General features: G+C 35.3%; 1 protein-coding gene across 2 annotated transcripts in view; it reads left to right on the forward strand.

The window, feature by feature from the left end:
* Nucleotides 1-15373, forward strand: part of SH3RF1 (SH3 domain containing ring finger 1) — an 85617-nt gene that overhangs the window by 53320 nt on the left and 16924 nt on the right. For both annotated transcript variants that reach the window (XM_021555577.2, XM_021555560.3), the window contains exons 5-7: nt 4443-4745; nt 5610-5720; nt 13459-13613. In XM_021555577.2, coding sequence (XP_021411252.2) covers nt 4443-4745; nt 5610-5720; nt 13459-13613 — 569 coding nt within the window. The remainder of the gene's footprint in view (nt 1-4442; nt 4746-5609; nt 5721-13458; nt 13614-15373) is intronic.

Below are 15373 nucleotides of genomic sequence, written 5' to 3' on the forward strand. Positions count from 1 at the left end.
TACGGCCTTGAAAAAAAAAATGTAAAAATGAAAGTTACAAAATATATTTCTGTTAATGTTTTTAGACTGATTTCATCAACTAAAAAAAATGTATTTTCAATAAACCCTTTTAGAACAGGCACCAACACTTAAGTATACATTCTCAAATCCCCACTAAAGTAGAATGGAAAGTTTAGAATGATAAATTATATCCTAAGAGTTACTTCAAATCAAATAGATGGGGTTTTTTCAGTATATACTAAACCGAAATGCATGCTGTAGCAGAGGGCAGTGAGATGTGCAGTAAAGTATGGGTTTGAATTTTGAAGTGCCTGGTTTCTGTACATAACTATTGTTCTGGAAAATATACAGACAACTGATAGAAACAAGTATAGCAAACCATTCTTATTTATTTTATGAAAGACAATGAAGATGAAAAGTAATTAATATTTTTGAAAGATTTTTTTATGGTAGTTTTCATTGCATTTCCCAATCCTGTAATCATTGCCTATTTTTGGGGAATTTTATCATGTTATAATGACAAAAATACCTTTTATGTGTATGCTAATCCACATCCTTTTATTTAAACATGTGAATTAGTAGCTCCTAGAGATTTCTTAATAGAGATTATCTGAAGTCATTAACTATAAAATGGGCATAGTCTGTGATGTTTATTCTGTAGTACAGGTGTAATAATTGAGATATTTCTTGTACAGTGAGTATAAGTCCATGAAAATCTCTGATTATATTTGAGGACAAATTTTGCCCTATTATGATTCAATGTTCACTACTCTGATCCTTTCTTTTCAAACTTTCCCATATTAAATTTGTGGTAATAATAAAAGTGAGACTAAACACATTTTGAGAGAAATTTTAAGAGTGATTCTATTAAATCAAGTTAACACTTACAGTTATCTCTGTTCGAAAACCAAAAAATATTCATAACTAAAGAGATATTATTAGATTTTTTTTCTGAAAAATTGCAGTTCTGGGTACAATATACATTTCTTAGACCTCAAGTTGGATGTTTTGACCTAGTTTAACACTTAATAAACAAATACAAATGCCCATAATAGAACAAAAGTCAGTGAAAATAAATTGCTCTTCAGACAAATTGTCAGTAGAAAATAATGTCAGCTTTTGTTTACTTTTGTGTGAGTAAAGAACACCAGAATTGATTTTTAATATAAGTGTAGCAAAGCACAACTCTTAGAGACCTTGCAGTAGGGGTAATTCCTGCAGGCATCTGCAGGCAGAAGAAAGATGTGTGCTGACCTCAGCCCTGCTGCAGCACCAAGACGTGGCTCAGCCAGCTGCCTCTGTCCTGCCCTGCTTGGAAAGTTCTTCAGTTTCCTGGAGTTTGGTGGGAAAGGGAATTGGATTTCAGGCTTCCTGTTACAGCAAAGATGTTGGTGAATTGGAAAAAAAGAAAAAAAGTGAATGTCAAGATTGAAGTAAAGAAGCCTCAATGAAAATATGTCTGTTAAGGAAAACAACTGATGTGGGAACTGTGGGGCTAGGTACATAGGTATTTGTTTCACAAAGGAATGCTAGTTTGAAACACTTCATAGTGTGACTTGGGTTCAGTCCCGTGGTGACCTTGAATATCTGCTAGCCATTTCATTGGAGAATGCATGCAGGTTCTTAATTTCTCTTCTCAAGGAAGAGAAGTAAACTGCACTCTGCAAAATATTCTGCAGCTATTGGTGTCCCCGAGTTACTTCAAAGAGGAGGCCAGTAATCAGTTCTCTTCCATTTTCAGATTCATGCAACTGTTTGCTTGCTTCTCTGCATAAAAAAGCACATTATGCTGCTTTTATTTGAATTTGTCTTGAATTGATCCCATGGGCAAGTGTTAACTTTTCCCTAATAGGTTATTCACTGTGTAGAGTAATCAGATTCTGCAGGCATTGATAGCTCCTGAAAGTAAACAAATATAATTAGGTGTAACAGGTACCTTGGGGTACTGTTAGCAAAGTGGCTTTTGGTTTTCTTTTTCATTCCTCTGTGATCCCTTAACTTCTCTGATTAGGTAGTTCTTTGCAAAAAAGGACGTAGATTACATGAGAATAGAAACAGTTACAGCCATTCTATCAACAGTATGGAATACTTAAATTCTCAGGAAGGACGTGAAGAATTTCAATCTGACTTTAAAAAAAATAAAATGTGCAAAATAGATAAAATTATTAGACTTTGAAGAGCCTGCATGTTTGCTATGATGACAAATAAGACCCTGGCAAGCTGAACAGCAGAGTAGACGTTTTTTGGTCTTATTTTCTACTTGTTTCATATCCGTCAGCCTGAATGATTTGTAATGAAATAATGTTTTCACTGGTCTGTTTAAAGTATGTTTGATCTAAATTTAAAATTCAATAATCATCTAAATAATGGGGTTCATTGGAGAAAATGCTATATTTATATCTTCTGTTATACACAAGTAATACAACTTTATTGTGGTCCATATGATCCATCTTGAGTAATAGCAGGAGGGAAAATCTAGCATCCACCTTTTTTGTAGGATTGTTTACTGTTCTGACATTGTCTTCTGTCCTTCCTTCTTACAAGAAAGATGGAGAGGGACTTTTTACAAGAGTATATAGTGACAGGCCATGGGGGGATGAACTCAACTGGAAGAAGTTAGGTTATAATTAGATATTAGGAAGAAATACTTTACTGTGAGGGTGGTGAGGCACTGAAACAGAGTGCCCAGGGAGGTTGTGGATGCTCCATCCCTGGAAGTGTTCAAGACCAGGTTGGATGGGACTCTGAACAACCTGGTCTAGTGGGACATGTCCCTGTCCATGGCAGATGGGTTGGAACTTGATGACCTTGAAGGTCCCTTCCAACCTAAATGATTATGATTCTGTGATTCCAGTCCTCTTCAGTTGCATTCTAAACAATAAGAACACTTAGGAAAAGAGTCTATGTTCTTGAATTAATATCCTTTTTCAAAGCCCCCATTATGTTCTTCCTCCACTGCATATGTTCCATGTAGTTCTTCCTCTTCTGTAGAAGATTTTTATGTCAACTCCTCTTTGTTCCAGTAGTTCCGGTTTTGAACTTCATCCTTTTTTTTCTATACATATATGAAATTTCCTTCCAGATGACATCTTTCAAATATCACTTGCCAACCTCTTCTATATTAATTTTTTTTCTTTTACCCTACCTTATATATCTATAGATATATACTTGTGTTAAGAATATAAGCTGGTCATCTGTGGGAGCTGCATTTAAATCAGTGTTGATGCTATCATGATTAATGGTTTGTTGTTTGTCTAGTAAAGTTTTGATGGGGTAAAATACAACTTTAAAACTCTTCATAAGCATAGTAGGTATTTCAAGACTTGCAGGGAAATGGTAAAATAAATAGAAGAAATAATATGCTGAAGAGTAGAAATAGAAATTCCACAGTGACTAATTTAATTCTTTCATCCTGATGTTCTTCAGAAAAGATCTTTCCTTTCTTCATAATCACCTACACTTTTCAAGTAACAGTATTCATATTTAATGGTACATGTTCATAAAACTGGTGCTGGTGTTATTTCAGCTCATGATTACATGAGAGTTCTGACATTATTATTTCTAATAGTGCTAAGATTTCATGAAAATAATGGGGTTTGAAAAATGTAGAGGGTTTGTTTGTTGGTTTCCTCTCCTCCTCCCCATTATATAGCTTACATTTCATTGTAAGAAGAAAATGTGTGGGATTCCTCATTTCTTCATTGGAAAGGAAGGATTTGTTTGCATTTAATGTAGTATTGTTGTTACCAATTAGCAGATAGAAAATCTCATTGTGAACAAAAATTCTTTAGCTAAGCTTAAAAAAAAGAGGGAAAATGGCACAGAGACAGTGCCTCTACATTAGAAAATTCAGAAGCTGAGAAGGTATTTCCACAAAATTGCCTGTATATGTTTCTTTTCTCCTTCTGCCATCTTATGCCTGTATAGGTGCCTGTTGCCAGGCAGTATAGATATAGCTGGGTATTTAGTCTGTCCTACTGTGTTCTTAAACCTGCATTGAGGAAGCCTGTGTTTTCATTGCTGGTGGTGTTAAAAATGTGCACAAGTACCAAAAAAATGGCTGAAAATGACAGAAACATCCAAGAAGTTTTGTAAGAGAGATTTTTCTTTAAGGTCAAAGAGGACCAGTGTGTTTTAGTCTGATTTTTAAATTATACAGGCAGTGGTTATTGCTGAATTAATCCATGTCTGGACAATGGCATTGCGTCCTTTATTGATGGAATTTTACCTCTGATGGTAAAATTTCATACAAGCCCAACAGTAAGTGTGTTGAGTTTGTAGAGAATGATTTTTCACTCTCTACTGACAGATTTGTAGACTAGAGTATGCCAGAGTTTTAGGTTGCATGGTTGAGATTATTTTATGAAAAAAAGAGGTGGGTTTTTTACGTTCAGGTAACTTTTATAAATAAAATAATACTAACATGTTACTGGTTTTTGTAGTTTAACACAGCAGCCAAACAGCTGATAGAATTGGACAAGCCCTCAGGTTCTGCTGTTGACTCTGGTGAAGGTACCTCTGGGGCAGCCCACAACAATTCAACCCAAAAGCACACCGACACTAAGAAAAACACCAAAAAACGACACTCTTTTACCTCCCTCACCATGTCCAACAAGGCTTCTCAGTCTTCTCAGAATCGCCACTCCATGGAAATCAGTCCTCCTGTCCTCATCAGCTCCAGCAACCCAACGGCAGCAGCCCGCATAAGTGAGCTGACGGGACTGTCCTGTAGCGCTCCCTCTCAGGTAATTCACATGGCATCAGCTGTAGCTATAAAGGCTTCTGATCTTGTCAGACTACTTATGTCAAGGTATTAATTATGTCTAATTAATAATAAATATACACTTTGACAAAACTTATCTTCCGACATGAGTAAATATAATATAGAAAAAATATGAATATAAGAAAATAAGAGAAAATATATATTTAAGGAAAATATTTTCTAACTCTTCTTATATGATAGCAAATAATTTTGGTGTTGTAGACTAGTTTTTTTTTTTTTCAGTTATTATATTCTAGAGTGCCACAAAGATTTTTATTAAACTGTGGAAACTAGAAACTGGAGTAATTTAATTTCTTGATTTTTCTAAATTGAATATAATAATGAATATTAATAAAGTGCATGCTATAAAAGTAAAATATTCAACTCAAAGATTATACAAATTCCAGAAATATAGCATATTAATCTGGTTGTGGTAAGTAGAAATATTTATCTGACTTTATTTATTTCTTCAGCAGTTTGTAAAAAATTGGCTGTTTCATATAGTGATTACACTTTGGGAAGAGAGCAATGGAGCCCAAGAGGTATATTGGTGATTTTTTACCTGAGCACATAAATGTGCTTTATTTGCACATCTTCAAAATCTGGCAGTTAAAAGTGTGTTTTACATAGCTGGTTCAGTGTAAATCCAAAGATTGAGAAATGTCAGCAAAAAAAAGGTGAACAACATGATCCAACACTGTTTATGTGAGCATCTAACTAAAACTAGGTTAAGAGGTTAAGGTTACAAAGAGTAGAATACTGGTGGTTTTGACCATGAAGCTTACAGCTCTGTCAAAACTAGCTGTTGCTAAACTACACAGAACTGACCTTTTTTTCTCTCTTCCAGGTTCATATTGGCACTACAGGGCTGATTGTGACTCCACCCCCCAGCAGCCCAGTCACAACAGGGCCTTCCTTCACCTTCCCCTCAGAAGTTACCTACCAAGCTGCTCTTGGTGTAAGTACTGCTTAAGAAAACTCAGTCTTCCCATTTTTCATTTGTCTTGTACAGTATTTTTTTTCTTAAGTTCCAATATACTGATTTGAAATGATGGTTCTATGGGAATTGTGTCTATGTGATAAATAATGGTTTAAATTTAACTATAGCAAAAGCCCTGTTGTTCGTCTCAGATTCAGTCAAAGAGAGAAATGGAGAGTTTCTAACCAGGCAGAAGCCTGAGAAAGTGCTAGAGAAGAATGTAAATAAGGTTCTTTATCTCTCTTGTTCTTATAGTTAAGTTCTACCACTGTGAGTCATGCACTGTGCACCAATGGGTGAGATGTTTTCACTTCAGGACCAGTAGAGTTAGTCTTACACAAAGCTCTGTATAAAGAGCGATGCATTTTAAAATAAATCAGAATTCTATTCACAGCCTTCTGAAGTGAAGTCCCCTCCTGCCTCAACAGCATCCCTTATTGCTAAAATGTTTACATCTTGTCATGTATATCCATTTCTCCAGCTTTCCTTTGTAATTTATCCTTAGTAAACATGAGAAGCACACTTTCTTTTAAGCATGAGTAGAGAGATTATGCTGGGGGGGAAGTTTGGGAAAGCAAGCAGGTTCACACAAAAAACATCAACTTGGGACCACAGCTGCCAGGTGTTTGTCTTACTTGAGATTTTCAAGATTATCTGAAATAACTTCAAAAGTCTGCCGCCTCCTCATTAAGTAAGGTGGTTTTAGTTGCATGTACACCTGTGGCAGATGAAGAACATGTCTAGCATTTTGAAGTTAGGTTCTTGGGGATCAATAGGAAGACATGTAGTAAATGGCCATCTTTTAAAGGAAGAAATGCATTGCAATGTTGTTATATTTGAACAAATAACATGACATTTCCTTCAAAAGGTACCGTATTTAATTTTAAAACCTGCTGGAATTCCTTAGTTTCCTATGCTTACGTTAGAAAAACTGTGGAATGCCATATATCATACTGTACTCATCAGTGCCTTAATGAAATAAGGATTGTGGATACCAGTTTTCAGAGATCTTTAAGGGATCTTAATGTGACTTTATTTAAAGTTCTTGAAATTAATTTTGTTCAGTCTAGAATTGTGCCCTTCATTTTTAAGGGGTGGGGCACAGTTGAATAATAGATCTTCACTTCATAAAACCAAACAAACAAGCCAAACAAAAAACCCAGAGACTTGATCGTGTTTAGGTGTCTGTCCTTGAAGTCTTTAAACCAAATAAAATATGATGAATAGCCTTGCTGCTAAGTAGGTGTAGTTTTGTCTTCAACTTTTGGCATTTGTATCATTTTACACATTTGTCTGCAAAATGTAAGACACAATTGTCTGTCTTCTGGTATGAACTTTCTGTTTACGAAAATGCTTCTGTGTGGCTTGGTTGCTTTTTGACAGATTTCTTTGTAAATCTTAAGTTACAGTTTTCAGTCCTTTAAATTATGGTGCTGTTGTTTTCTGAATTATCTCCAGTACTTCCTTTTGGCATGGTACATACATGGTGGCACATGCCAGAAGTGGGTGCAATACTGCACAGTCTTTTTCAGTGAAGGAGATATTGATAGTATAATCCATTTACCTTTTTAGCCTGGTTCTTATATCTTGAATATTTGCCTGAATGTAGCATAAAGTTTATATTTAGCTAAATATCAAGCCTGATGTCGCAAATTTTCATCATCTGGTGAACTAGTAACTGCTCTCACTGAAGTAAATGTATTTCACATTCTTTGCTCTTGAGACAGATGACTTTATTATTGACAGTTCTATGTGCCATGTGCTTTTGCCCTGCCTTACTGAGTAAGGCAGATTGAGCTGTAGCTATGCTTTGTCTTACTGTGGTTAAATTGTTGACTCCTTCAATCTGTGGATTATCTGTGTAATCCTCCTGTTAAATGAATGCTAATCTGGAAACAGTTAATAACCTCATTATATTTAGATTCATATTTTAATGTCATGGAGCAGATGAGTTTAGAAAGGCCTCTTGAAGTTGTCTAGTGTAACTTCCCCTGCTCAAGCAAGGCCACCTATAGCCAGTTCCTCAGGACAGTGTCCAAATAGCTTTTGAATGTGAAGTTTCCAAGGATGGAGACTTCACAACCTCTCTGGGCAACGTGTGTACATTGTGGACTGTTGTTTAAGTTTGTGTCCACCAGGAAGGACCCTCGGGTCTTTTTTTGCCTATAATCTTATACTAGAAACAATTAGCTGCTTATATACTAATCCATTTAGTCTTTTATTCTTCTTTCATCATATCCTTCAGAAAATACCTGTGAGAACTGAGCAAACAGAATCACCCTAGGTGCTGTTTAGCAGAATTCAAGCCCAGCTAACATATATGCTGCAAACATTGAATAATTGATTTGATTTATGAGATACTCAAGTTTTGGAGAGGATTGAGCAGACAGCATTCAATGCATAATTTCAGAAGTTCTGTCAGAAGCTGCTTTTTTTCTTTTGCTCTCAATAACAAACACTTCTGTTTGTTATTAAGAGTCAGGAGTTCTTTATTTGATGCCAACATGGAAAAATGCTTTAGTTTGGTGGTGGTACAAAGTCACTAAACCACCTCGGGTGCTTTATTTGCTTAAGCTTGTTCAAAGGTGATCTCACCATGGGCATTCACAGGAATTAAATTGCAGTGCTAAATGCAGCATGGAGAGAAACTCCTGCCATTGATTGTCCCGTATCTTGGGGTGCTACTTTCTCTTTGTGATAACCATGTTCCTGCTTATTTTTCCAATTAGGCATATAATTCCCATTGGTAACATGAATTATTCTCTGCCACCCTCTTTAAAAGTCAATAGCCTTCTGTACATCATGTTCTATTTCTTCTTGACTTGTTTTCAGCATGACTAAAATGCAGGCTGGCAGCTCAGGTTAGAGTCAGGTTATTCCTGTGTTCTTTTATGATAGATAATATTAGATGATAATGCAGTTTGTAAAGTCACAGACTGTGGGGTATGTCTTTTACTTACACTTCTCCTCTTGCTTCATCAGCTCTTGTTTTCATTTTAGAAATGTGCAAAATAGTTCTGACCAGTCAAGAGAGAAATTGATGTTCTTGTTTCTCTAGATGTTTTCCTTCTGGAAATACCCTTCCTGACATTCTGAGTGTTAATTCTAAGTTGTGGAACAATTGTTATTTTATGTTTAATACATTAGAAGGGGTTGGCTTGAGTCCTTTTGCTCTTGTATTTTTTTGCTTTTGTAAGTAGAAATTCCTGTATTTCTTTAAGTTTCTCCCTTTAGTTTTTTTCTTAATTTCTGAATATTTAGCAGCTGAGAAGGAAATTGTATGGGAACAGGATGAGTTTTCTTTAGGATGAAGGTACTTTGTTTGATGTTCTTCCTATCAGTCGTTTTGGTGTTTATAACACCATTGAAAATAATAGTTCTTTGAAAGCAAGGTGTTTATACTTCTTTTATATAATGCTAAACTCAGATTAAGGGAGAAAAAAGAAATCTGAGAGGATGAGCATGATTACCCATCACGGAAGAAGAGAATAGTATATTCCTTTAAAATAATTCTGAATTTGTGCATCTTTGCTACATTTATCTGTCCTCAATCTCAAAGCAAGGAAAAGTTAGTGTCTTCTCTTATCTCCTGTAAGAAAGATGGCATTTTTATTATCAGCAGGAGATAATTTTGAGCTGTCTTGTTGTCTAACAAGTTTCTCTAAAACAGTTGGGATTGTTTCCTAGCCCAAGGGAGTCTGTGACTCTTTTATCTGTATACCTGTATAGGATTGTATTTTAGTTTTTTAGGTTGCTCTAGTTGTTCAAAAATGCCAATTGTATTAATTTTATTTTGTCCATAATAATGTCTTGTAGATGCTCTTTGGTACCCAATATTGTATGAAGTAAACAATTTACAAAGTTTCAGCCAAAATTGACACAAATAAGCTTTAGGAATGAGAGTATTCTTGTCAAGTGACCATATATGCTCTCTACTGCTTCTATCATTTAAACAAATTTTAATTTTCCCTCAGAAAACTTGTGATAATTTATTTCAAAGTTTTATTTTGCATCAGCAGTTCTTCAGACAACAGCATTAATTCTTGGCTTGTGTTTTGAGGTTTTATTCTTTGAAATTGAAGAAGCTATGAACTGAGACAGACTTCTCACAGCCAAAGCTTTTGGCTGTGATATTATCTCTTGCACTGTTCTTTGGGACTTCCAACCACAGCTTTATCCTTAATTAGGGCATTAATTGGTCTGCTTATCTTGGCCACTGGCATTTTTGAAATTTGTAGGTGTTTAGTATATTTAAAGTTCTTTGCAAAATATAAATAACAGATGTCAAGTTCAGTAGCTGTTGGGTGAAAATATGCACGTACAATTATGAAAGGCTCATTCACTTGGAAGGAAATTCTTGGATGTAATTTATAATGTAGTTATCTAATGAAGGAGATTGCCATAGATTTTACTAGAAAATCATCTTAAAGTATGTGATTTGAACCATGATATGGGAAAAACAAACAAAATGTGCCACAGCAAAGTTAGAATTACAGCAGCAGCAGAAAAACAATCTAACAACAAGAGATAACTTATTTTCCTTTCAGTCTGCCTTTACAGTCTCTTGAGAATTGAAAAGTGTTTTGGATTGCAGTCAATCTAGATGTCCATACTGCTGCTTCTACAGATTGGAAATGTTGACTTTGAAATGGTGTCTTGGTGTGTGCATTTAGCTAGCAGAAAGAGTTGGTCTATATTTGGATGATTTGCATTCACTTATGTGCTGAAGGTTTCAAAAATTAAAAGATACCTAATTTTTCTGGTCTTGTTCTCTCATGCACAAAAGAGAAATTGCTCTTTATGTTGAAGAATATAGGGTAGTTTGAATTATTATTAATGAGGCACAAGCTGTGGGGGTTATATAATACACTAATGACATTTAGCTCTTTTATGTAGTTCCAGTGTAAGTTCAATAGTGTAAGTCAGGAGGTTTTAATAAGAATTTTCCTAATTTTAATCAACTAAAATTCAAATCAGCTTTTGTTCTGAAGAGGAAGAAGCAGGAAGAAACAATGAGGTTTTGTATGAGAGACCTGTTTTTGATAATGTATAGTTTAGGAATTTTGTTAAACATAAGCCTTAATTTGTTAGCCCTCAGGGAATTTTGCAAGCCATATATTTTTTCCTAGACATTGTGGGATTGAAGACTGGTAATGAATATTTTTTCCACTGCTGTGCCTTTTATTATTTCTTGAGTGAGATGATTATTGATCTTCAATTAACTGATATGGGAATGCAGTCTAATTATATCGATGTTTAGTAATATGCATTTCTAGAGTATGATTATAGATCCTTTTTGAAGTTGCAACTGACATTAATTATCAAATCATGTAATTTTTCATCTTCCAATTAAAAAAAATAATTTATCACTTATTTGCTGGTTTATACGCTGGAAAGTACACCTGGTGTCTGAAAAGTAGTTGCAGAACTACTGAATGCAGAAGCATTCAGTTTTTTCCCCTCACCTGCCTAAAATACTCTTAGTTATTGCTGAGCATACTTTATTGAATCACATGTGGTTTGTGTATATTCTTTCATGGAATGTTGACTATGGGAACCATCAAAACTAGCAAGTGCCCTGGAGGTAGGTGTGTTTCTCAACAGCTAGAAAAATGGTTACATGCCAGAAAACTTCTTGAAAACTTGGCTAGATGATTTGGATCTATTTTACCAAGTTGCAGCACTGCAAGCTGTGGAGTGTTAGTCCTCTAAAGTCGATCAAGTAGTTTATTCAGAATTTGTGCCAAGTCTTTGGGCGTTTAATTGTGCTGTGGCTCACTGCTGGTCTCATTACCGAATTGATAGACATGGTGAGGGGAACAGAACCTGAATGAAGCAGAATAAAATAGAGCTGTGAAGGTGTCTGTTGCAGCTAAAGCTTCAGGGTATATTATGTGTTCAAATTAGTAAAATGCAATGCTCAGCATCTTTAGAGATGCAGGAAGTATGGAACCATGACAGCCTTGATATTGAGCATGAATAGGTTTAATTTTAAAGAATTCCAACTAATCATCTCCTAATGTGGATTTACAAGTTCTACCATATATAAAGAAATCTAGATGCCTAAAAAAAGATTTAAATTTATATTCTATTGATAGGTTGCATGAAAGATGCTCACATTCAGCTTTGATTCAACTAAGACATTTGTTGAATGTCTAACTGGGAGGGACAAGTAACTTAAGCTGTAAAACAGCTGAGAGAGAAATGTGAGAAATGTAGGTATTTTGTTGTGAATTATCTGGATACTTTAAAAAATTGTTGGGTAGAATTTGAAGCAAATGCAATTGTCATTTTTGTAAAAAAAAAACCAACTATAGGTATCAAAGCTCTCAGTGATGTTTCTCCAGCAGGTCATTTCTGTTTAGTGTTGGGTACAAAAGGCCTGTTTGGTCTTAAGAATGTGTTAATATATGACCAGAAAAAAAGCTTTAAATAAAATAGGAATATTTCACTACCATAGCTAGGCGTAACAATTTTGACTGAAACACTGTAAGAGTTGATCAGTTTTCTCTAGATTTGAAAGTCTTTAATTATGCAGTTCTTTACTGTGACTTGGCAGTGTACAACAGGTTTAAAGAGCTATCTTTTTATTAACATTCTCACCAAATGCAGCAAAGTAATAATCACGCAGTGTAGAACTAAAACTCAGTTTCCATATAGGTTTTTGTTTGGAAAAACAGACCAAAAAGGGCAAAACCCTTTAGAAGTGAAGTGTTTGAGGGCAATTAAAATGACTTTCAATTATATATTTTCCAAACTGATAATACAATGCTGTGCATTTATATGCTGATGTATTGGAAGTGCCAGGCACTACTTCAGGATATTTTGTTAATTAATATTCTAGTTCTGTAGGTTTTAGGAAGATTATGTTTGAAATTAATTCCGTTTCACTTTTTCAAAGGTAGGAGGTTTTTTATTACTCCTTTTGTGTGTGTTGTAACACAAATAGTTATTTTTGGAAGAGGGGGGGAGGAAAAGCTTGCCTTTTGTGAGTGCCTTTTCCCAGGAGTGTCAGTACACAAGGTCCTGAAGAATTGTCTGGGGCCTTACAGAGCAGAAAGTAACAATTGCTCCATTGATTCTAAAATGCACAGAAGTCTGTAGGCAGGACCCCCATTACGATCTGTGGTGCCTTTTTACTGGGGTATTTGTTAAAGATTACCAATCTTGATAATACTGAATTTCAAAAGCTAACTCTTTCAACTAGAAGAATAGGAGAAAGAGGTAACAATAGCTCAGTGATTATGGTCTCATATTGTGCTTGCTTTTGTAACCCATGCATCAAAAGAAAATTTCCCCCAGAAGGGGTGCTTTTGGGTGCACTGCAGCTGAATTGTATATTATGTTTCAGCTTCAGGTTACAAAAATAATCATGTTATGAAGTACAGTCAGCAGCAGGATGCAAAATCTACCTCCTGGAAGGCTTCTGAATTTTTGTTGAGCCCTATCCTAAACATGTTATAACTAGAAACACCATTTTTCCTGTGCTGACAAGTTGCTTGTCATTTGTTTAATTAGCTGCCAAAACTGAAAAAAAGAGAAATAGAGACAAAGCTAACTCTCCAGTTATATTGTAAGAGTAGATAAAGCAATACTGGACTCAGTTGTTTTTTTCCACTTCCTTAGAATATCATGCTGCTTTTTTTTTCCCAGCTAATCAAACTCCTCAAACAATATTGATCATCTGTTGCTATATTTTCTCTTCTTATACAATCAGAATATGAATCCCCCACTTCCGCCACCACCTCTCTTGTCTGCTGCAATCATTGCATCGGCCACTTCTGGACCTCAGTCTACAAGTGTCATACAAAGGTCTGCATCAGGATCAACTGACCAAGTGGCACATTTACGACAGCAAACTCGTCCAAGTGTGTGAGTAAAACTGAAACTTTTCTCCAGTCAGAAAAATAGAATGAGATCACTTAACTTCACCTGTAGTTTAGCACGGCAGCTGGCTCTGTTCTGCTGGAATTGCCAAAAAGCCAAGCATGCAACTTATAAAAAAAGCATGCAGAAAGGTGATAACCCCAAACAGGCCGCATACTGAACATTGTTTATGTCTTAGCTAAATATAATCAGCTGTTGCTGTGTACAGAAAGAACTCACTTCAAAAATATAAAATATTTATCATGCAGAAGATGAATGAATCCTTACGTTAGCACTGAATACTGGATAATTCAAAAGTGTCATTTCACTGGAGTGAATTTATTCAATGTTTTCCATTATGTATGGTATGAAAAGGCTATTCTCATATGGAATAATTTATGCCAAAACACAGAAAGTGCTGTATTTAATTTAGACTGTTAACATGTTACTGTCAGACTACTTGTGTCAGTTGCAATTGAAATTTGACTGAAGATTCTACAGTGCACTTAATTAGTGGGTGGCAATTAAGAATGAAGGCAGAAAGCTGCTAGTTAGCATTATGTCTTCACACTTGCAATACAAGCAAATGTGCGTCATCCTTTCGGGTGAAAATATTTGGTATATTAACATGTGTTGCTAGCAACATCTTTCTTCTTGAAAACTTCTTTGTGTGCAGCATGGGGAATAAGAATGATAAAAGAAAATGTAAAATTCAGGAGATGCGGAACTATCTAATGGGACGAGTTTGAATAAGGACTGGTTTTGTTCTGTTCTTTTATGTTGTCCCACCAGGCTTCCTCCCACTCCAAAAAAGCACCCTTCTTGTATAGCAGGTGCATCTGGATTTGGGCTGTTTCTTGGTATTAAGCCTTTTAACATTGCTTATGGATTATTGCACCTAGTGCAGTTCATCAAGTTCCCATTTCATTTACTCCCATCTTATGTCTTCAAAGACTTGCTCTATATGAGGATACTAATTAAATTTGGAGAAAATTAACTAAAAGGGAAGTTAATGAACATCAATTAAAGCAGATCAATTGCTTTTCCATAGAGCTTCAGTGTATGTGGCTTTGTAGATCGCTGCTGAATCATGTATCAGTGAAGCCTTCTGCTGCCAGCATTGCCTTTTTGTGTTGCCTTTAAAGTGAATTTATTGCTTGCTGTGGGTACCTATCTTGCCTTTAAAGGACTTCTGTAGATATTGCAAAGTTTCTTGGGTGGACAAGAATAAAAATAAAATGTAATAAAAATGTAATGCAAAAAGGAAAAACATGCAATTAATGCTATTGTTGCTGTGCACAAGAGAAATACTTTGATGAAAGAATGTTTCTAAAGCCACTTTTTTGCCCTTGGGTTTACAAGGGGAGTGGGAAAGACTAGAACTGCAAGTAACTGTGGATCCTTTTTCATAAATGGGGTCTAGCCATATACTTAATTGGCTACCTCTTGTGAAAAGCACATTTTAGAGAAAATGAGATTTATTGGAATCCTGTTTTCCATAGGCCTGGGTCAATAATTGTATATATGGTTCACATGGTTTTTAGGTTCAAATGTGGCAGAAAATAGAACACTATGGTGGTTAAAACAGTATCACTTTCTAATAATAGAGAACTATGCAGCCCTATTTGAAAATTTCCCTAGGGACATTCCAAGATGCAACTACAGGAGCTTCAGTTTTTTTTAAAAACTGTTTTTCCTAATAATTTTTTTTTAAACAAAAAATGCAAATATTCAAATGTTTCTCACCTCTCAATATGATTTCAAAT

This window comes from Lonchura striata, chromosome 4 (assembly GCF_046129695.1).
Source record: "Lonchura striata isolate bLonStr1 chromosome 4, bLonStr1.mat, whole genome shotgun sequence".
Lineage (NCBI taxonomy): Eukaryota > Metazoa > Chordata > Aves > Passeriformes > Estrildidae > Lonchura > Lonchura striata.